The sequence below is a fragment of the Chrysoperla carnea genome, chromosome 4, assembly GCF_905475395.1.
Source record: "Chrysoperla carnea chromosome 4, inChrCarn1.1, whole genome shotgun sequence".
In the NCBI taxonomy this organism is placed as follows: Eukaryota; Metazoa; Arthropoda; class Insecta; order Neuroptera; family Chrysopidae; genus Chrysoperla; species Chrysoperla carnea.
This window is the reverse complement of record NC_058340.1, coordinates 33,461,002-33,483,652: the sequence shown is the minus strand read 5'-3', so window position 1 is coordinate 33,483,652 and position 22,651 is coordinate 33,461,002. Positions and strand designations below refer to the sequence as shown.

General features: G+C 29.1%; 2 protein-coding genes across 2 annotated transcripts; one reads left to right on the top strand and one right to left on the bottom strand.

The window, feature by feature from the left end:
- Nucleotides 1-2,351: 2,351 nt before the first annotated feature.
- LOC123298981 (neurofilament heavy polypeptide-like) lies at nt 2,352-6,368 on the bottom strand. The gene is made up of 3 exons (XM_044881084.1): nt 6,000-6,368; nt 4,526-5,801; nt 2,352-2,566 (listed from the first exon to the last, which is right to left on the bottom strand). The coding sequence occupies exons 1-3, from the start codon at nt 6,192-6,194 to the stop codon at nt 2,517-2,519; spliced, it is 1,521 nt and encodes a 506-aa protein (XP_044737019.1). The 5' UTR covers nt 6,195-6,368; the 3' UTR covers nt 2,352-2,516.
- Nucleotides 6,369-8,901: 2,533 nt separating this feature from the next.
- On the top strand, nt 8,902-21,325 carry LOC123299069 (ATP-dependent RNA helicase dbp2-like). Its single transcript, XM_044881225.1, has 7 exons — nt 8,902-9,090; nt 10,337-11,401; nt 12,809-12,870; nt 12,935-12,994; nt 18,820-19,071; nt 19,437-20,432; nt 21,200-21,325. Exons 1-6 carry the CDS (start codon nt 9,065-9,067, stop codon nt 20,393-20,395), a joined length of 2,424 nt encoding a protein of 807 aa, XP_044737160.1. The 5' UTR covers nt 8,902-9,064; the 3' UTR covers nt 20,396-20,432; nt 21,200-21,325.
- The last annotated feature ends 1,326 nt before the right edge of the window (nt 21,326-22,651 follow it).

The window sequence follows — 22,651 nt, the reverse complement described above, 5'->3', positions numbered from 1 at the left end:
CTACTGAAAATAAGGACGTGTTTTATAGCATCAATCATTTATGATCACTCGTTATTAGTAAAACAAAATGAGTTAGTATGAAATTATTTTAAAAAAAAAAATTCGAAAAACATAAAAAATCGTCGAACTGTTCTTAATTAATAAAATTATTGCTAATAAAGAAAAAAAGAGGAATCAAAATATATTATCCACATTTAATGCAGTATACAATTATACAAATATCTCAAATTAATAACAATTTGAAATAACTATATTAATAGATTTCATCTGACATCGAAAATAAAAGTAATTTTTTTTATATTTTAACAATATAATAATTGTTAAAATTAAGGTGGTTTTATACCAAAAACTTCAAAAATAATTCAAATATTGAATTAAAAAAGATTGTCTGTTTAGTTTAATATTTATTCTGAATCTAAGACGATGTATGAGGCGTAATTCACACTTGATTTCGCTTGGTAATGTTGTTCACGTTTTTAATCTCACAGTGCAAAACCCTATTTTATGTTATCAGTTTTCTCGGTGTAAACATACTGTTTTGTACAAACAAGACAAGATGAAACCATTGAAATTAGCCTCATTTTAAAAGAGCAGAGTAAACAAAACAGGTATAGAGCCATCTTAATAATATAATCACATACATATAATAATATACCATTCATACATTTTTTTTATTTTTTATTTAAACATTTATTGATTCAAATTACTTTTTAGTATTTATACATTTAAGGCCATTCATTTTTTTTATTAAAAAAAATTAATATTACTAGAAAACAAATTTTGGCACAAGGCTTTCTTTCTTTTGAATATGTTTTTATTGTAACAAACATTAACTAGCTAAAAAAAAAAATAAATTAAAAGGTTTTTTTTTTTTTTTTTTTTTGTTAAATTCAAAATAAAAATTATGTTTTTCGTATCGAAAAATGAATACCAAAGAATTAATTATCTGGTTAAACAAACACAAGTTTTCATCGTTTTTTTTTTTTTTTTTTATATTTGTCAACAATAATTATTTCAAAATATTTCGAGGAAAATCTGTGTTAAAATCGTTTTCCTTTTCTAAATTATCAAGGTGTCTAGTATTTCCATTTTGTCCAGGATAAATACTAATTGATTCGTAATATTCCGTTGCAGACAATATATTCTTTCCGAGTTTCTTCTCGCAATTCTATACTTGGAGTGAAAGAAATTCTATAAAAAAAATTCTTATTTATCCGCTTATAACTTGAATTTAATAAAAACACTATCGATTCGATTTCCAGTATTTATCCCTGGAAGATTTTATACCAAAATACTTTACAAAAATTAAAGTGTAAGTACGGTAAAACTTAATTTGTTTGAATATTACCTACTTTTTACCGAAGGCAATCATACAATTTTAGTAAAACTGCCGGCATAGTTTTCTGATATCTTTAAAAACCGCTATTATTTACGATTTTTATGACTGAATAGCTAGTTAGTTACCCTGTATGGAAATACTCAAAGGGAATTTTTATCAAAATTAATTTTAGAAAAAGTATAAACAAAAATTTATTTAATTTTCTTTCCTGTTTTATAGAATATTAAAATTCTTATTAGACAAATATTTTTCCCTTTTTTCATTTGAATTTAAAAGATTTTAACACATTCTATTTTTCTCAGAAAAATATATAATATTCTATATAACACTTGATCCCAAAATGTTTGTTTCAATTTAAGCCCTTATGTACTTTTCGTATTTTCAGTACAAAATTTATAAATATTTTTTCTGTATATTTTGTATTTTTTAAAATTAAAAGAAAAAAAAAGGAAAATAAATTAAAAATGTCGAATTAAAAAATTACAAAGACGAGGTATTATAGTAAAAAACAAATGACAAATGAAATTAGCTATGAAACAAGTATCGATTTTCATGAAATATTTCAGAAAATTTTAAAATATAATTAATTTGTTAGTTTTTTTTTTTCCTTAAATATCACAAACAATGTCTCTCACCTCTCAAATACACATGGAAGTTCTGTTTTTTTTTTTGTTATTATTTTTTTAAAGCTATTTTTCAATCAATATTGCACCATCTTCGTATCGAATACCAATATCGATCGGTATTGTGAAGAATTATGTGAATTTGTGAAATTCTCAAAAAATCGTTACTTATTTTATAGATAACAAATCTCTCTGCGCACTCGCGAATTTCCTATAATGAAATATTAAATTTCATCAAAGTCTTTTCGTTTTTATTTTTTTTATTTTTGTATAATCTTTTTTTAAAAAGGTTTTTTTGTTTTGTTTTTATCCTTAAAAAAATAGATGTAATTTTTTTAAATATTTTTCTAACATTAATATATATTTTTTTCATACATAAAAATGTAATATTCTTTTGTCAAGCAAAAAAATGTTGGAAAAAAAATTTGGTTGAGCTGATGGATGTTGTGTGATTTTTAACCATCTCAACTGATAAATGCGACGATGATTGTATAAATCGCTTGTTGCAATTGGAAATTGTCTGACGCATTTTGATGCACAAATTCAATACTCTTTCAAAGATCTTTTCGTGCTTTTTTCTTGCTTTTAACCTCTGCCCATTTTTCTGAAAAATTTATAAACATTTTAGTAAAATAACTTTTAACAGGATAATATAGTCGAATATTGACATGTTGTCTTAGAGATAATATCATAGAGCTGTAAAGCCGCCGACAAACGGTTGAGCGTAGTAATTAAAGGCAGATAAAATAAGTGCGTTTAGCTGTATTCGCCCCTCTTATATTCCTACAACTTCTGCCTCTTTCTATTTCTCTCACTTATTGCGTTTCCATATCATCTCTATGTATGTTGCATTTGTGCAATATTGAAACAATTGACATAGAAATTAGGGATGTGACGAATATTCGCAATCGCATTTACAAATATTCGTATAATTGACAAAAATTGGCATAATTGAAAAAAAACATGAAATTATATGCGGGAATGTAATGAAAAAAGAATTAATAATGTATTTTTTAGATTAAAAAATGATTATGTAACAATCTTGAGGTAAACTATGACAATCTAAATTACAAATAATTTTTCTTTTGTTGGCTAATGCAATGATAGCAAAAAGCATGAAGGTTAGAGAGAAGGAGGACGATCGCTACGCGCTAAAGCATTAGCGCGCCAGGTCCCTGAAAATTCGTCGGTAAGTAGTATCTGCGAAGTTAGATGTTTATGAGTATAAGTAGATGAAGTTAGTTGCATAATGTACAAATTTAACAACAGCCCGCTTTTATTGAGACAACTTAGCGATCGCAGCGCCTCACTTACAGTGCAACCTTAATATAACGAACCTCAATATAACGAATTCCTCGATTTAACAAATTTTTCGCAATCCCCTTGAATTGTCCATAAGAGTCAATATAAAATATACCTCTACATTTCGAATATTTTTTGCGAACAGTCTCTTTATAACGAATTTTCAACTATAATAAAAAATTTAAATACCTCTAAATAACGAAATTCGTCAATTCAAAACCTTTATATAACGTATAAAGTCCCACCAATATATGACAGTTAGTATGCTCCATAGTATGTAATTCATGCCGCGAGAGGTTCCGACACTTTTTTCCTCTTTATAACGAATTTTAGACCAATTTAACCTCAATATTACAAACCTCAGTTTAATGAATTACTTGATATAACGAATATTTACTGGTTCCCTTCAGATTTGTTATATCGAGGTTGCACTGTATTTTGTCCGTATTTCTGGGACACTATTCCCTACAGCGATCGTTCTCCTTCTCTCTAACCTCCAGCTCCATGGCAAAAAGCAAACTAACCTCAAATAAAAACAAACTGAAGTTTGCTTTTAATGGACTTATACAGTGCGTTTTTAATGGATTTTTACGGTTTGCTTTTAATGGACCTATAGAGTACTTTTTTACGCTAATGAAGAATTATGTATCTTAAGTTAATACATAAATAATTAATACATAAATGGTTACTGATCTTGTAAATATATAACATAAATACAGGATATTAATAGAGCACAATTGAGAAGGGTGATGGGACTCTTGACAGGACACTGTCGACAGATATGGAAGGACACTGAAGAGGATCCTGATCAGAATAATGGGACAAATTTATTAAATTATTTTATTGTCATCGGTTCTTGATAAGTGTGCGAAGTTTCAAATCAATCCGACGTTTTAAGTGAATAAAAATCACGTTCAAAACTTCCAATGCATACCAAGCTAATAAAAGCGTGTTAAAATGGATAAAATTCTAAAAAGAAAGTTTCGTAAGATTCAATGTACTATTAACGAGATAGGGCTTCGTAAATATCGTTTTTAATTTTGAGAAGTTTTCGATAAAAATATTGGGAACATTATAAAAAATTTAATTATCGAATTGAAATAATTGCAAAAGAAATTTCCTCTTAAAATTTTATCCTCCAACCTCCTGTGCTTGTTTTCCTAATGGAACAGTTATTGAAAATTCCAAAGTAGTGTTCCAAAATTTGTCAAAATTTGCAATTTCGAAACGGAATATTTAAAATGGAAAATTATTTATTTACCTGGTTCTTCGGCACCATTGCTCTGAGCAGCAGATGTTTGTGTTACTTTCGAAGGGTTTGGTTGTTTTGGTGCTTTAGCTGGTTTTGATTCTGTTTTGGCTTCAGTGTTTGTAGCACTTTCTTTAGTTTTTGGTGCTTTGGCCTTTGATTGTTCAACTGGTTTAGCTGCCGTTTCAGTATTTTTTTGCACTTTTTCTTTTGGCGGTTGTTGTGGTTTGGCTTCTTTTGCATCAGCTACTTTTTCTGCTTTCTTTTTTGGTTCAGCTGGTTTCTTAGGCTGAGCTTTCGGAGAATCAGTAGTCTTTTGACCTTCTTTAGGTTTGTCATCTTTTTGTTTTTTAGCCTTACCTTCAGCAGGTGGTGTTTTTACTTCATCACCAGATTTTGGTGCTTTTGCTTGTTTTTCAGATTTTGTTTTTGGTGACTTATTTGCATTATCATCTGCTGGTTTAGCTTTTCCTTCATTTTTCTTCGCAGCAGGTTTGGCTTCAGTTTTAGTTTCTTTTACTTCAGCTTTAGGTGATTTTTCTTTTTTTTCCTTGGGCTCTTTTGATTTTTCTACTTGTTTAGATTTGTCAGCTTCAGGTTTTTTAGCTTTTTCAGTTTTTGATTCGTTTTTTGCTTTATCTTGTGATTGATTTTCATCTGATTTATTTTCTTTCTTTTTTGGAGCCTTTTCAACTTTAGCCTCTTGCTTTTTTACAACTTTTTCAGTAACTTCTTCAGCTCCTTTTTCGGTTTCCTGATCTTTTTTACTCTTCTTCTTTTTTTTAGTTTTTCCATCAGCAGCGTCTACAGGTGTTAAAGTTAATTCAATACCTTTTTCTGATGTAGTATCTTTTTTAATTTTTGCTGATTTTTCTTTTAACTCTTTATTCACAACTTCTTTAATTGCTTTGTCCTCAATTTTCTTTTCTTTCTTTGGTGAATCAAGTAAATCTTCGATTTTCTTTGATTTCTTTTTCTTTGGACTTTCAATAATTGGTGAATCTTCAACTGCTTTACGATTCTTTTTATCATTCTTGGTTGGTACAGTTTCCCAATTACCTTCATCATAATCTAAAGGTTTTACATTTTCATTCTTCTTATTCTTTTTATTTTTCACTTGAACTTCTTTTGGAAGCTCAGCCCGTTTATTTGAATCTTGTTGCTTTTCCTTTTGTTGTTTTGGTGAAGTTTTTTCAGCTTCATTTGTTTTAACTGGTGAACCCTTTTTAACTAACTTTTCAGATTTAGAATCTTTAACAGCAGTTGCATGACCATTTGCGGTAGGTTTCTAAAAACAAATTTTGAATAAAATCTTTCTTATGAATTAAACTCAAGTGTAAAATATGTTAAAAGTTGAATTAAATGCATGATTTAAAAAAATAGCAAAGTTTAAGTAACCATATGCATAATAAAACAAAGGCATTATTGAATAGTTCAAAGGTGAAAAACTATAATAAAAAAATATTTACATAATCGTTTACGTTACCTTTTTATCTTTTTTTGGTTGTTTTTTATCTTTCGATTTTTTATCATCGTTTACAACTGTTGCTAACTTTGTAAAGGGTGGTTGTTCAGCCCGTTTAAAACCAAATATATACACAAAAATAGCACCAACCACAACTGTAATAGGGACAACGACCAACACTAATTGGTTAACTATAAAATCCTTAACCGTCTCCATTTCTAAATGATTAAATCTATTTTCACTGAATGCCAAGTGTTCAACTTTGTAGACTAATATTATATGAATATACTGTCTATTACCACTTTACCAGTGCCACGAATTCAGATCATCGCCAAATCGCAAACACAGATGATTTTTGATGACGCGTCTGTGACGTACACAAATAAATGCCACTTTACACATATGATTAATATATGCGCACGCCGGCCACATTTGCTCGATTCATCGACTCCCACTCAAAATATAAATTACTAGGGTCTAGTTTTTTTTGATTGAATTTTTTTTAAATTCGTTTGAACATATTTTTGGAAATAATGTTTGTCTAATTTAAGATTATGATATTTTTTCGATCCTAATATATTAACCTAATGGTATAATATAAAAAAAAAAGTTTTTAATTTTCTAGAAATTCTTAAATCTGATTAAAAATATAATTGAACTTTGAAATATTTCTACAACTACAATGTGCATATGTTAACCAAATTTGTAAGTTCAAATAAAAAACTGATAGACCAGAATAATACCAATACTCAAAGACTTTTTCGATTATAAAGTTTGAATTCATTATTGTTTCATTTTGTACCCACTCAGCTACTTCTAGGGTTGTTCAAATTATTGTTATTGTTAGCCACAATATTGCAAAGTAAGCCAACCTAATTTACAATAGTCCAGAGGTTAGTGACATTGACATCAACCTTGCAAAACATTGAAATTTTATAAAGTGGAACCGGCAACCCAATCGTTACTCTAAAAAGAATAAAAAGAAAAAAACTACTGCAACTGTTTGTTGTAAAAATTGTTAATGGACTCAAAGAAAATCTGAATAAAAGTATTGCTTCTAACTTTTTTCTGCAATTGATTGTAAAGTTAGGATAGGGGGTAAATTTATTTCTGAACATGTGCTAATTACTATATGGAGTTCAACATTTTTGGTTTTTACTTACCGTTTTCGAAATATAATATGACGACATTTAAAATATACCCCTATAAGAAAAGAAAATTTATTTTTTTTTTTTACATACCAGTATTTCAGATAAACCACACAGTTATCGAAATATTTGAAAAAACGATTATATTAGAGGCCTCCAGGAGTCCAGACATTCCTCAGTACCATGACTTGCTACGATCTGATTTTGTAGCCGCACTATAAACAAGTATTGTATTATTCTATTTGAGCAATAATGAACAAAGAAATTACACCAAGTTTTACTTTTTTGGATTGGCTAAAAAATCCTAATATTTTTGAAATTGTTACGAAAAAAGTACTTTAGCCGCCGGACTATAAAGTTTAGAATCGAAATAATACGTATTTGTAAAAAAGTCTATGGAATCGTAATCGACTAAATAAATGACCTCAACCTCATTATTGTTTAGCTAGTAAATTTTATTTAAAAAATGTATCTAGTTTATCCTAAATTCCCAAATAATGCATTGTCTTTGAGTGTTTTATTTTGTTAGCGGTCGTTAGTTGCGTGTTTTAAAAGAACAGTTATACAATAGTAACGTTTTATAAGAACTTTAAATGGACTTTCAAACGATGATTTTTAATTCTTTTTTTTTTTTTTTAATTATGTAAAAACTTTTTTGTTAACTGTAAAGGAATGTAAAAGGCGAACTGGCGAAGAGCTATAAGGCTTTTAAATTAAATTATTTTTGAAGATTTCATGTTTTAAATTCAACGTTGCCTTGATTTAATTTGTCTATAAACATGTTAATGTAACGAAGACCATATAGGTTGTTAGTTTTTTCGAAATTACATAGAATTTTAGTTTCTGTAAATGTAACGAAGTAAGGTAGAGTAAGAAGAGGTATATTTATAAAAAAAGCTAATTTTTGGAATCATACTAGGTCATCGTTAGTTGCAAAACTCTCTCTTAAGGGAGTTTTAGAAATTGAAATTTGGGTTCCAATTGTCTTAAGGTACATCAATATAGTTTGAGTTGCTATAAAAGTTAATTAAAACGGTTTATTAGCTTCTTTTTACCAGGTAGCATAAAATGTACTTCGAATCAAGCTAGAATCGAGCTTATCGGAAATATACAGGAAATGATTCCACGAATATATCCTATCCCTTATCGGAAATATACAGAAAATGAATCATATACCTTTCTCTGCTTAAGGACTCCGAGGACTCCTTGGTCTAGATCCTAAGAACCCATTTGCGGCATGCCCTCTTACTCTTAAGTATTATTATTATGCATAAGCCTTTACAAATCAAAGTATATCATGTGTACGGACCTTTATACGCAGTTTATTGATCCCAGTTATTATTCAAGAATTTCGAATATTTATTTTATTTCCAAATAATATCGCTTTTTATTAATAAAAAAATTATTGAATGAGAAATTTATTTAACTTCTTTAAACATCTCCTCACATATATAGAATTAAATAATTAAGAAATTAAAAATAATTATTTGAAAAAAAAAATTATGACATAAGTCATCTATTGGCTATCGTTTAAAGTACATTTCATAATTTAATGGTTTTATCGATTTCACTTAATTTCACATTTATTTCTTGATATGTTATTATTAAAATGTCAATAAAAATTATTGAAAAGAATTAAAAATTAATTTTAAATGGAATTAAATAATACATATTTCATAATTTTCATATTTTATTGATTTGAAAATTACAGCATCGCGCTGTTGCGCAGATGAAATGGACTTAAATCTTTTATTTCCGTCAATGATATCCGGGTTGTTGAGTTGAATCGACCTTTTTGATACATTATTAAAAAAAAACAACAAAGTTAAAAGCTATATTTAAAGTATAGAAAATAATTTTTTTTCAAATCAACTAAATTCCTAAATATTTTATTCATATGTAATACTTGATTTTATTAATTATAGTTTGAGGACAGTAATGCGAATGGGTCGATCAGGAAGGAGGTTAGTTGTTTATTTATGTTGAATTGTTTAGTTTCCATATTTATTTTCAATTTTTAATAATAATAATTATAGTATTGAATTAATTATTTAATATTTACTTGAAATTTAATTAATTTCAAGTGTTTAATTGCAAAGATTTTGTGTAGTATTGTTTCAGACGATAGTATTTACAATATAATCATAGTTCATAATTAGGTTTAATAAATTTATGTTAATTCCTTCAAAAGAAAGTTAAACATAGATTTATTGTATAATAAAATGATGAATATTTTATATTCAAAATTGAAAGTAGAATCTTTAATTCATTAAATATAAAATTTACGTTTTTATCAACAAAATCTATAATATTTCGACTCACAAATTCATCATTAGCACAGATTATAATCGTGTTTATTAGCTTATTTCAATAGTTCGGTAAGTAATCAGCTGAAATTCTGATTATTTCCAGTATAGATTGTAGATCAAACCATAACATCGTTCTCCCATGAAGTGCTATAAAAAAAGGATATCTTGTAGATATTAATTAGGAACTCCATTATTAGATTTTGAGGCGACATTTCAAAAATTAGTTCGGTATTTCTCTGGACTAAGGCATTACGCTAAATTGAAATTTATTTGATAATAACTATTTGATTTGTGCTGGTAAATTGAGCTAAGTTTTATGTTAATTTTGTAAGAATTGATCATGTCCAATTACTGTCACAAACAAACTTGATGATTTTTCGGATTTTACCGATTTTTTAGATTTTATCGGGTCACTAGATAGTTAGACATCAAGAAATTTTTGTTGGATTTATTTTTGGAATCTGTTGCTTAAAGGAGAAAAATACAGAAAAATATCTTCAAAATATAAGACCTCGAATGACATATCGGACGATATCATAGAGACTAATCGTCAAAAACTTTTTTTGAATTTTTTGGGTCAAAATTACTCTATATACCAAGTTTTATCAAATTCTGAAACAAATTTTTTTCAAAGAGACACTCCTTAAGAAAATTGTAAGAAATCGAGAAAAATTTGTTGTCTTCAATTTCGATAAAACTCAATAGAAGTATATAAATCGATTATGTATGATTGGGAGCATATTTTCTGTTTTCTCAGATCGGTGCCAGACAATTTTTTATAAAATAATTGACTTATAGTCAAATTAACTCAATTATCTTGTTTTATGAGACCTACAAAAACTCAAACGAAATACTTGATTGCAGTGAAAAGACATAGCCCCTAACAAAATTTTTTTTATAGATCTCGTAGTCGAGATCGCAGACGATCACGAAGTCGTGACCGTGGCTATGGCAGCGGTGGAAGTGGACGTCGCAACAACAACAGTGGAGGGTTACGTAAACCAAGATGGGATCTAAATCGTCTCGAATCATTTAAAAAAGATTTTTATGTACCACATGAAAATGTTTCCAAACGATCCATTCACGAAATTGAAGAATGGCGTGCTTCGAAAGAGATAACTCTGAAAGGAAAAAGTATTCCGTATCCAGTATTTAGTTTTGAAGAAGCTGGTTTTCCTGATTATGTTATGGACGAAATTCAACGAATGGGATTTGAAGATCCAACAGCTATTCAAGCGCAAGGTTGGCCGATTGCATTATCAGGACGTGATATGGTTGGAATTGCATCGACCGGATCAGGAAAAACTTTATCTTATACATTGCCAGCGATTGTCCACATTAATAATCAACCACGATTGCAACGTGGAGATGGACCAATTGTGTTAATATTAGCACCCACACGTGAGTTGGCTCAACAAATTCAACAAGTTGCCAACGAATTTGGACGATCGTCTCAAATTCGAAACACTTGTGTTTTCGGTGGAGCTCCCAAGGGACCACAAGCCAATGATCTAATGGATGGTGTTGAAATTGTAATAGCAACACCTGGGCGATTAATTGACTTTTTAGAAACAGGAAGGACAAATTTAAAACGTTGTACATATTTAGTACTTGACGAAGCTGATCGTATGTTAGATATGGGTTTTGAACCACAAATACGTAAAATTATTGAACAAATCCGTCCAGATCGACAAACTTGTATGTGGTCAGCGACATGGCCAAAAGAAGTACAAAGTTTGGCATCGGAATTTTTAAAAGATTATATACAGATCAATGTTGGTTCATTACAACTAGCAGCAAATCATAATATTTTACAAATAATTGACGTGTGCCAAGAGTATGAAAAAGAGACTAAATTAAGCACGCTTTTAAAAGAAATTATGGCTGAACAAGAGAATAAGACTATTATTTTTATTGAGACTAAACGACGTGTTGATGATATTACACGGAAAATGAAACGTGATGGGTAAGTTTTCTTTCACTATATTATTTTATACACTGTTACGTTTTCACGGTTCAAGCTCAGGTGAAGGTGCAATAAAGAAATTTTGATTTAATCTTTGATTTTTGTCAAAAATTTCTCTTTTTGTTAATTAAAAAAATAAGATGTTGAAAAACAATTCTTCGTTCAGAATCTAATATATAGTATGTAAATGAAGTATGCAAAGTTTAGATGAGAAAAAAGCGATTAAAGTTTGATACATATAATATAATATAATAAAATAGAGAACGAAATAGATGAATAAAAAAGATATCCCGGATACATAAAATAATCGATTTTCAGGACCTTGCCCCCCTCTTAAGGTAATTTTCAACAACTTTGACCATGTTCCCCTGAGATAGAAAATAAACATTTGCCATGCTTAATACAAATTTCATATGTTTAACATATTATTTTGTACTTAAAATAGCTTGTGTAGGAAGACTATTATATTTTGGACAAAAACTTAACTAGAATGTATAACAAACAGCCAATGAATTATAGCTCCTTGAAAATACAATATACGCCTCAAATCATCATTTAATGAGATATTTATTACACCAAATCACAGAGTTTTTTTTTGAAGAATATTACTAAGAAAAATATTACATTTTTGGTGTTACTATTTCAGACAAAACTTCTCCAACTCATAATCTTTTAAAAAATGTATAAATATTATCAGATTTTTACTAGAATTACTACTCGTGTCGACTTTGTTCCATTCATTTTTCAATGTGAGATGGTTAGTGTCGTTTGTCATAATTTAAAGCAAACTGTTTTTGGTAAAAAATATGTGCAATATTTTTAAAAACCAATACCTCAAATATAAAATGAGATTTTTGTTTTTATAAAACTCTCATAACATATACGATTAAAAATCGCTTAAATCAAATGTAAATCTCTACGATAGATCACTTTATGTGAGGAAAACATGATAATATAATAACTAGATCGGATAATTATATCTAATTACTTGTTAGATACCAAATATCAAAAAAGAAAATAATAAATAGAGAAATAAAAGATCGAATTCTTTCTTTAACTTTAAAATGGAATATTTGAACATGTATGGTCGTGTTTAGACGGTTGTGTGGTTATGGTTCTTGGTTATTAAACGAAAGGTCTCGGGTTCGAATCCTGGCATGACCATTATAAATAAAGTATAAATTACAATTATTATGTGTGCACAACTCAAGGGAGTTTATATAAATTAATTATATAAATCACACGCAGTTGTGCTAGAAAAATTAGGAAAGCTAATTACCTCAATTAACTACACATGTTAACTTGAGTCAGTCCCTTATCCAACATTTTCTTTTGTTTTCTTTGAAAACTTAAATTCGTAAAACATTTTACAAGATGAATAAATATATTTCAATATACTTTGTTTAGGTGGCCTGCGGTTTGTATACACGGTGATAAAACTCAACAAGAACGAGATTGGGTATTACAAGGTAAATATTTTTTTGTAAAATTATCTTAAAATGTTCGGTGTACTAATTAATTTTTGTTTTTTAGATTTTCGCTCAGGGAAAGCTCCAATTTTGGTAGCTACAGATGTAGCAGCTCGCGGTTTAGGTAAACATTTACTTTTATATTTAAAATATTATTTATTTATTTTTTTTTTATAAAATATTTTGAGTTTATTTTCATTTATTTTTCTTAGATTAGAATTAGAATTTCTTTTTATTTATTTTTCTTTATTGATTGAAACAATAAATTCATTTATAATTAGATAACATACGTTTAAAACTAAAAGTATTGGGTTTTTATTTTTCCGCATTACAGTATATGATAATTGTATTTAATATGAAATCAAATAAAAAATATCCATTTTGTGGCAGCGAATCATTATAAAAGTTAACCCAGAAATTGTAATGAAGCAAAAAAACAAAATTAAATATACATCCTTAAAACTATTTGCTTCGGTTTTTTTGACATTACTAAAAAAGTGCAATTAATATAATACAACATCAGGTGAAATTTCGTGTAACTTAATTTTAGGACGCTGATTACGAATTTAGATGGATGTTTGTGGAAAAGTAATTTTATGAATTGTTATCATAAAATTAAAAAAAAAAATTTCTCTTGTTTTTGATTTTAGTTCTGAAGCTCAATACACGACTTTTTACGGACAACTATGGGACTTTTAGTTTTAAATTTAATAGAAACTTTAAAACATGTTTAAATCTTTATTAAATTCAAAATTAGGATTGAAAAAATAAAAAGAGTTATTACGAAATGTTAAAATAAAAATAAGAAAATGGTGAAAAAGTACTAATTCTAGTTAACATTTATGTAGTTATTTAAGAAAATTATCTTTTCCTAATTGCTCTAGCACACCTGTATCTCATTTATACAATTATTTTACATAAAGTTCGCTTGAAATGTGCTAAAGTATCTCTGACTGAATGGTCTTCTTGGTTCTTCGAACCATAACCACTCAGTCATCCAATCACTTTATCATCATCTTCAGTATTTCAATTTAAAGTTTAAAAAAGAATTCGATCGATGAATCTTTTTTTTAATCTGTTCATTGTTTTCAGCTTTGAACTTTGTGTACTGAATAACGTAATCGGATGACTATCGTAGTGATGCATTTGTAGAGGTGGTATATTGGATCTAGGGCGTAGTTTTTCATCATTTCAGAACGGTTGGAAATTTATTATTAAAGTCATGATGATTTTCGTAGAGGTTGTTCGACATGAGCTTAAATTTTCAGATATTCTAAAATGAGTGTCAAATGATGTACCCTAGATCCATAAATGTAAAATTAAATAATAGAATTTGAAGAGGTTTTATTCGGAAGAAAAATCTGCATGATGGAAATTCAATACTTACCTTGACGTTTGTCTTTTAATATTAATTTTATTTTTTAGCAAAATTTTAAATCCATTAAAAATGAGAATTACTTTTTGGAATGTTTTTGAAGCTAATTATAAATGAATTTATATTAAAATTAATTTTTAATTTTATTAATTTATTTTTTGATTCATTAAATATAAAAATTATTATTTTTTCAATGTATATTACAAAAAAAATATTCATAGATATATTTTATAGGTATAGATGTTTGTATCTTTACATAAGTTAGTAAAATTGGCCGTGTGTTTTTTTTTTGCAGAGGCACAAGCGAATAGCCATTTTGACAGTGATGAGACGGTCACGTAACAGCCGGGCGCTTTGCCCACATGTGACAGTGTCATTTTATAATATGGTGGCTGTTATGCCGCTGTGCCTCTATCTCCCGTGCTGCATTATTTCACACCACAAAATTGTGGGTGGCAGCAGCTGAAGCTGCGTCCTGCATTTCCTGCACACTCTCAATGTGTGTGTACATGTGTTTGTGTGTATCATTATGCAGTGTGTGGCGGGCGAATCCAGAGCCCTCTCTGCGCGCCCCCTATGACGCGTGAGCATATGCCGCGTTGTTTGCACCGAACGATGATTATAGGGTTTGTGTTTGAACCCATATCTCTCACTATTGGTACACTATTTTAATATAACTGAAGCGAGATAAATTATATGTTGTGTGTCTTTTTGTATTTTATTTATTTTTTTTTTTTTAAACATATAAGATCGATTAAGTTAAATATTCTAAAATTTTTTATAAATATTGCCTATAATTTTTGAATTCTAGGCAATAGTTAGTTATTAATTAGTTGGTTAATAGTTAGGTAGTTATTACTTTAAACATAAATAAAGTAATCTAATCTAGTTCACAGAGGGAGAATTTTGTAATTTATTTTCTGAATAGATGAAGAGAAATACTCAATTTCGAGGTTTTCTATTTCAGGGCTCATGAAAATTTGTTATTTTCATCAAAAGCTTAAAATTAATGAATATTTGTTTATAAAAATCTATAAAAAAAAGAATTATATCGTCACTGATTTAAGTTCTTCCGAGAAAATTTTCGTGGAGTAACACGTGTTTAGCATGCTCGTTGACAACACACTCCCAAATTTCTGCCCTTTTGTGAAGTATGTTGCCAAAATGTGGTCCTAGTCCAAAGATTCTCATAAGAGAAATACGTATATTTCGACAAATAAGCACTAACAGGAAAGAAACAAATTAATTCAACTTATTTCTATCATTTTTTTTACAGTCATAACATTTTAAGTTTTAGCAACTTCGACTTTTGCCAAATGCTTGCCATCGGCAAGATTGATTGATCCTTTTGTAATGATATCGCAAGGAAATCATCGGCTTTATTATTGTCAACCATCCTACATTAAGGTCAAGTGAACTCGCTCATAATTGATAAGAGGTGCTCATTACAAACATAAAGTTTGGTATTATTTGGACAGAAATAAAAATTTAATGTTTCAGTTTTTCTTATATGTAATACCATTCCCTGATTTTTACTTTTCTAGATAGATCTTTCTAAAAATCTCTGAATTGAATTTTAATAATTCAAGAATATTTTTAATCGATCTTATATATTTTTTAAACAACACAAAACTTTTGAAAGCACCGATTAGTCGAAGTATAAATATTTTTTGTTTTTATATAATTAAATTTTATACTCGCTTCAGTGATCATTTTATTCAAATACATAATTAATTAATTTACATGCATTAATAATAATATAATTACTATAATATAATATTAATTAAATTAATTGATATATTTATGTATATGTATTTTAAATTGTATGTATATATATCAAAAACACATTTTTTTCATTTTTTTAAATTTATTTTTGTTTTTTCTATTACAGTTTAAATATTTTTCATCATTATTTTTACAATATAACCATAAGCATCAATAATTAATTATTTCATTTTTAATTAATCATTTAATTATAGTTGATTCATTTTTCATTTGGCTTGATACATTTCCAGTTAAAGATATTTAAAAAAATCAGTGCTAAATTAAAAAATTTATTTTATATTAAAAATTTACTTACAACTCTTTTATTTTAACATTATTTAATTTATTATTCATATATTATTTTGTGGGAACCACAAAGAAATAATAACTTTAGCTAAAATTTATCAAGTGAAATTTACTTTATTAGTTAATAATATAAATTTTCTTATAATAATCAAAATAATGCTACATGATTTATTAAACAACAGCTTTAAAATAATGTTTTTCTAAAATTAATAAATTATCTGAAAATGTGGAAAAGGATGGGCTGCTATTTTAAATAACTTAAAATAAAACCCCGCTGATAACTTTTCAATATTTTAAATAAGCAAATTATTTTAGAAAATTTAGCTGAACTCTAAAAACATAGCTGGAAATGGCTGTCTAAATTAATTTTCATTACGTTATAATTGAATTCCATATCTGCAGTCAGCTAAATGTGGGTAGACGAAAAATCATCACGTATTCAGGAGAATAGAAATGCATGCTTCAAATTTACAAAAGTAAATTTCAATATACGATAATTAAAACAATATTCAATGGCGGACGTTTAGCAGGTACTCAATATGCTCAGTTAGATTTGGTTTCATAAAAAACTGAACGCGTAATGACCTATTTAAACGTGAGTTTTAGCACATAAACATTTACTTTTTTTACATTCTTTAACAGGAATGGTGAACCTTTTTGAAAAGAAATGTTTAAAGAGGCCATAGACATGCCGTATGACAAATTTGTCAACAACATAGATTATTATGGTATGCGTAAACAAACTATACGTCATTAGGAATTTTAGTCTACGATGTAACTACAAAAACAAACGAGCTCACGTTCGTTCGTAATATAATACTTCATAGTGAACTTTGTGATCGATGGCATGTTCAAAATATTATCGTGACATTAGTTCGCCACCCCCGTTCTATAACATCAACAAACGTCAACTGTTAAAAAGGGACCTTTTTTTTTTGATAGTAGTTGAAATTCTTAACGGTACCTAATGTTTAACTGTACACATTGAGCGCCTTCTAAACGTGTATCGTTTTTAATAATATGATGTCACGTTATTTCCAAACATATTGGATAGAAAAGTCTTGAAAATCCAATAAAAGAATCACTTAATATAGATTCATTTAATGATTTCCATAAACTTAGAGTTAATAGAAAACACCATGTTAAGCGAACACAACTTATTTCTGACCATTTAGCTCCAAAAGTACAACCCAATGATTTATCGATTACCCACATTTAAATATATACGAAGAAAGTTTAATTTGATGAAAATTAAACATCCATCTCTTGAGTTAAATTATACTAAAACCAAATATTTATTATCTTAAATCTTCGATCAATATTTTCTAGCAAGGTATGTATTTCGATTATCAAGTGCATGATGGCCACGCTTCTAGAAAAATTTAAGGGTTTAGGGGCAGTAAGAGGCACGAAAAAACAAGCATTCTTAATAATATTTTTAATCAGTAATTTTATTTATTTTATAAATCAACAATGCTACATCATTTTGTCATGTTTCAACTTGATTTCATCCAAATTTGAAAAGAAAATTTCAATTATATAAAAAGTGATCGCTATATGCATCGAATCGTGTTCTTTGTAGTCAATTGCGGTGACCACCATAACTTCTCAACATTTCAACCGAAATCATTCAAATAAGATATCTTAATAATTAATCTAGTGCCTAATCGAAGCTCCTTTTTTTCTCAAATTTCCAGAAAAACAACAGTAACTTGTCTTTAAAAAATTGAAGTTTTGAAAAAAAAAATTCCTTGAACAGGCACTAGTTTTCTAAAAGTTCCATACATTTCATTCAAATTCACCGAGCGGCTTTTGAATGTCAAATGTTTTTAAGGTCAACGACCTTAAAAACATTTGAGAAAAACTCATCGTTCATTGTTGAATAACTCGAAAATTATTCGTTGGATTCTTTTGAAATTTTCAAAGAATATTTTCCAAATAAACTTTGAGAAAATCCAAAAAATAGTTTTTTTTGAAAATTTTGACTGCTCTTAACCCCTGTGTCTGATTTGTTACAATTTGAATCTCTGGTGTCAACAAATTTAAAATCGAATAATTTTTCTAGTGTCTTGTCTTTGAAAAGAATAAGCATCTAGGAAAATTTTTTCTTTTTAAATTTAAACTGAATCTGATGAAATTTTCAACAACAAAAAAAAATACTTGTCTAGAGTCTTTTGTAGAATTTATTTCATCGTGGCCACCATGCAAGCGAGTGGTTATAAAGGTATTATAAACTTGTTACAATAATTACAATATTTTTTATGATTAATATTCCCATAATTGAAATTGTGATCTTCACAGCATTTCCAATAAATATTATTAACAACCGCCAATTTAAAACAATATTTCCTGCCCCACATTAATTAAAATTAATTTGTTTTTCCAATTTTTGAATGCGACCAATCGTGTAGCATTAAAAAAACTGTTCGAATGAAAAAAATATTTGTAAAATTGATTATCATTTCAAAATCATTATCATAAACATAACATTCATGAAATTTCAGATGTGGAAGATGTGAAATTTGTGATAAATTTTGATTATCCGTCAAATTCAGAAGATTATGTACATCGTATAGGACGTACCGGGCGATCACAACGTACCGGAACAGCGTATACATTTTTTACGCCTAGTAATGCAAACAAAGCAGCTGATTTAGTGGCTGTTTTAAAAGAGGCAAAACAAGTGATTAATCCAAAATTACAAGAAATGGCTGAAAGTCGTAATAATGGATGGGGAAATTCTAGCGGCGGAAGAGGTAATGTATTAACATTTCTGATATGTTAGATATAACGAAAAGTACACACGAGCGGTGATCGAATTCACAAACTCTGGATAAAATGGTAAAATTCGCTATTAATTCGAATTAAAATGCTCAAATTAAAAACATAGTATTGTTTGCCATTGTTTTAAAGGGCGATCTGATCCAATTTTTGAATTGAATGAATCTCACCAATTTGATTACCATAATACCATAATACCTTTTTTCAGATCAGCAGTTTTAGTCAATAAAACCTTTATACATCAATAAAATTTATTGAATCCCGATTTTTGGCATAATGATGAATGGTTTTGTAATGTCATTGCTCAATTTTAACCAAAAAAATTTTTTTTTAATTACAGGAAGAAATCGTTGGCGTGGAAATCGTGTAATTCGAAACCATAGTGATTCACGTAGTCGCTCTAGATCACGTGACCGAGATCGTGAACGTGACAGAGATCGTGATCGTAGACGACGTAGTCGTACCCGATCACGTAGTCGAGATCGTCGAAGAAATGGTAGCAATAGATTACGTTCTCGAACACCTCCCTCACCACGTTCATCCCGTTCAAGTAAATCTCAACAAACTAATACACAACAGGTTTCAGCACCACCAGCCGGTGGTATTAGTGGTGGTACACCTGCGTCACACGCCAGTAATGGGAATACTGGATCACATGGACAACAGCAGCAACAACAGCAACAAGAGCCACCACCACCACAGCGTAATACACCATTACCTCCAACACATACTGGGCCACCACCACCCCCACCACCAGCTCAACAACAGGCTCATTATCCGAATAATAATCAAAATACGTACTCGAATGTTTCAAAATATTCATGCCCACCAGGTCCAGCACCCCCACCATTACCACCCCCGAATCCTGTACACCATTTACCACCACCTCAACAACCTCCACCGCCACAACCACAGCAAATCGCTCATCATATTCAGAGGCCACCACCACCGATAGCGATGCCTAATCTAAGTGTACCACCACCACCTACTCCACAGAGTATGGCAGCAGCCGCACATCATCATCAGCAACAGCAACAACATCATCATCATCAAATGATGGCTGCTCAAAATGTTTACCATCATCCACATCATCCGCATCACCCCCACCAAATGCATCAACAGCCACCACCCCCGTTTCATCAGGGTATGATGATGCAACCACCTCCGCCACCGCCCCCGCAAATGAATTCGGCACCAACAATGTATTATAATCCACCACCACCGCCACCCCCAGCATCTGCAGGACCTGCTGGTGGTGGATGCTGGTTGCCACCACCACCGCCGCCACATACTCGTTGATATTAAGGGGATGATTCATGTTGAGATGTATATGAAGGTACGTAATCCACAATTATCATGGTAATGGAAAATACACCACCTACCATTTTGTAAATTTTAATGGTAGGTAGGGGACACAATCATAGCATAACTTACACCAAGAGCTGACCTTAAATATCAGAAGTGAATTATCTCGATATCAATTTTACATGAAAATTGATACAAATTATTTAGAACCGTATTTCTAACAACTTTTGTTTAAATATTTAAAAGGTAACTGTTAACAAAACTTTTAAGGATAAATAAAATTTTTCAATTTTGCCTCTCAATCGTTAATCACTGGCGAAATAAAGGTGTGAAAAAACTTCCAGCCGTAAAATCAAATCAGTCTAAAATTGAATAAAAACCTTTTTAGAGATACACTCTTTACCAAGACTCAGCAGTACTAGTCATGAACATCTTGAGATTTTTCCAACCACATGCAAAGATTGGATAATTGGACTTGAATACTGTGTTCCCAGATTTCCCGTTAAAGCGGTTATTTTTCGTAATATACTAAGCCATTACCTTTCGCACCTCGACGTATATATTTAATTTAATTTCAAACAACTTTTGTAATTTTACATTAATTTGGCGAATTATTAATTTCTTAAATTCAGTAACAATTCGAAATTGAGTAAAAATACAGAGTCTACCGTATTTTTTGCGAATCTGTCGTTTTTTAAAGATACCCCTCTACCGTTTTTTGTTCGAAATGGTCTGACAACACTGCTTGAATAAATTATTCATTCTTATTTTACTAATGAAAGCTTTCTTTATTTGCAGATAGCTTTACAATTGAAAGTTTGTATAGCAAAGTATGATAAACGATCAAGATGATGGAAGGAGACGATAAATAGATTGAATTTTTTGAAATTGTCGCCAAAGTGTAAGATAATTAAATGGAAAAAATATTTCGCCAAACTGGAGTAGAAATCTTGATATTTTTTATTAGAGAATATAACTCTACATTTTAATTATACTAATTTATTTATTTTATATGATAACGAAAAATTATTAAATATTGTTCATTTTGTAAAAAAACAAAGAAACATTGAAAAATTGTTACTAAAAAAAAATTACAAATGTGTTCTGTCATTTATAAGTGAAAAACATAAATTAATATGTTAAAAATAAACAAAAATTTGTAAATAAATTAATTTGTTCGTATTTTTTTTTACTTAATTTATTTAAATCTAAGGGAAACAGGCATTTTGGCAACTCATTCTATCAAGGAGAGGGAAATGAGAAGCTTGCGTTTAACAAGTTTATTTCTAATAATAATAATAATAAAACATAAGAGGGGTACCGCAAATGGGTCCCTAGCACCTAAACCAAGGGTTTATCTGTGCCTTCCTTGAAAACATCCTACTTCCCGTAGGCGAGACGTTTCCGGATAAGAGATGGTATTTTAAGTAGATGAAGTAACAGAATTCTGTCGAGGCCAGATCCCACGCAGAAAGCCCCCTGCATCGGGTTTCATGCTTTTCTTCGAGTATTTTATGCCGCTTTGAGCTCTTATTTTCTTTTTTATTGAGATGTCCGCAAAAGGAAGAACTTTGCAAAGAACGTTATGATTCTGTAAAGTAAATCTCGCTTCTTCCGAATTCTGGCTGTTAATTCATTCTCCTTTCACAAGTCTTAGTACACTAGATAAAGAAGGAATATAATTTAAGCCTTATTAAGTTGTAAAAATTTCAGCTTCCTAGCTCAAATACTACTTAATCCTTTTACTAAGGTATATATATATACTCATAAAAAGCTAACACGAGGGAATAATTTAAATAATTGCGTACAGAGACTTTGAGCGTCAAATACTAGAACTACATACAGCAATAATTAGGTAATTAGTTCATGATTATTTAATTTATTAATGCCCGATAACAATAATTATTATTTAATGGCAAAGTCCCATTTTATAACTCGGCATTTATATTCTTTAATGATTTTTTAATGAAAGTACTTCAATTAGAACGTTTTCTAGGGACTCATTTTAATTACCCCATTCACAAATTGATCATACGGTTCTTTTCAATAAAATTAACAAATTATTTATTTTTTGATTGCTACGCAAAATATCAAGTACTATCCAAGTGATCGTAATAAATTTATTGATTACTTCATAAATTATAAGCAAACTGGTTATTTTATTTGGAAAAATGTTTTAGAAATTAAAAAAAAATAAAAATTATATATAGAAAAATATAAAAAGATTTTTCTAACAATTTTTAATTAATA

Excerpts from the sequence above, each read along its gene's own strand:
- LOC123298981 (XM_044881084.1), bottom strand. The coding sequence starts at position 6,194 with ATGGAGACGGTTAAGGATTTTATAGTTAACCAATTAGTGTTGGTCGTT. Across the intron at positions 5,802-5,999 it reads AACCAAAAAAAGATAAAAAG|AAACCTACCGCAAATGGTCA; the intron begins GTAACGTAAACG and ends ATTTGTTTTTAG. Across the intron at positions 2,567-4,525 it reads CAATGGTGCCGAAGAACCAG|AAAAATGGGCAGAGGTTAAA; the intron begins GTAAATAAATAA and ends TAAATTTTTCAG.
- LOC123299069 (XM_044881225.1), top strand. The coding sequence starts at position 9,065 with ATGCGAATGGGTCGATCAGGAAGGAG. Across the intron at positions 9,091-10,336 it reads ATGGGTCGATCAGGAAGGAG|ATCTCGTAGTCGAGATCGCA; the intron begins GTTAGTTGTTTA and ends TTTTTTTTATAG. Across the intron at positions 19,072-19,436 it reads AAATTCTAGCGGCGGAAGAG|GAAGAAATCGTTGGCGTGGA; the intron begins GTAATGTATTAA and ends TTTTAATTACAG.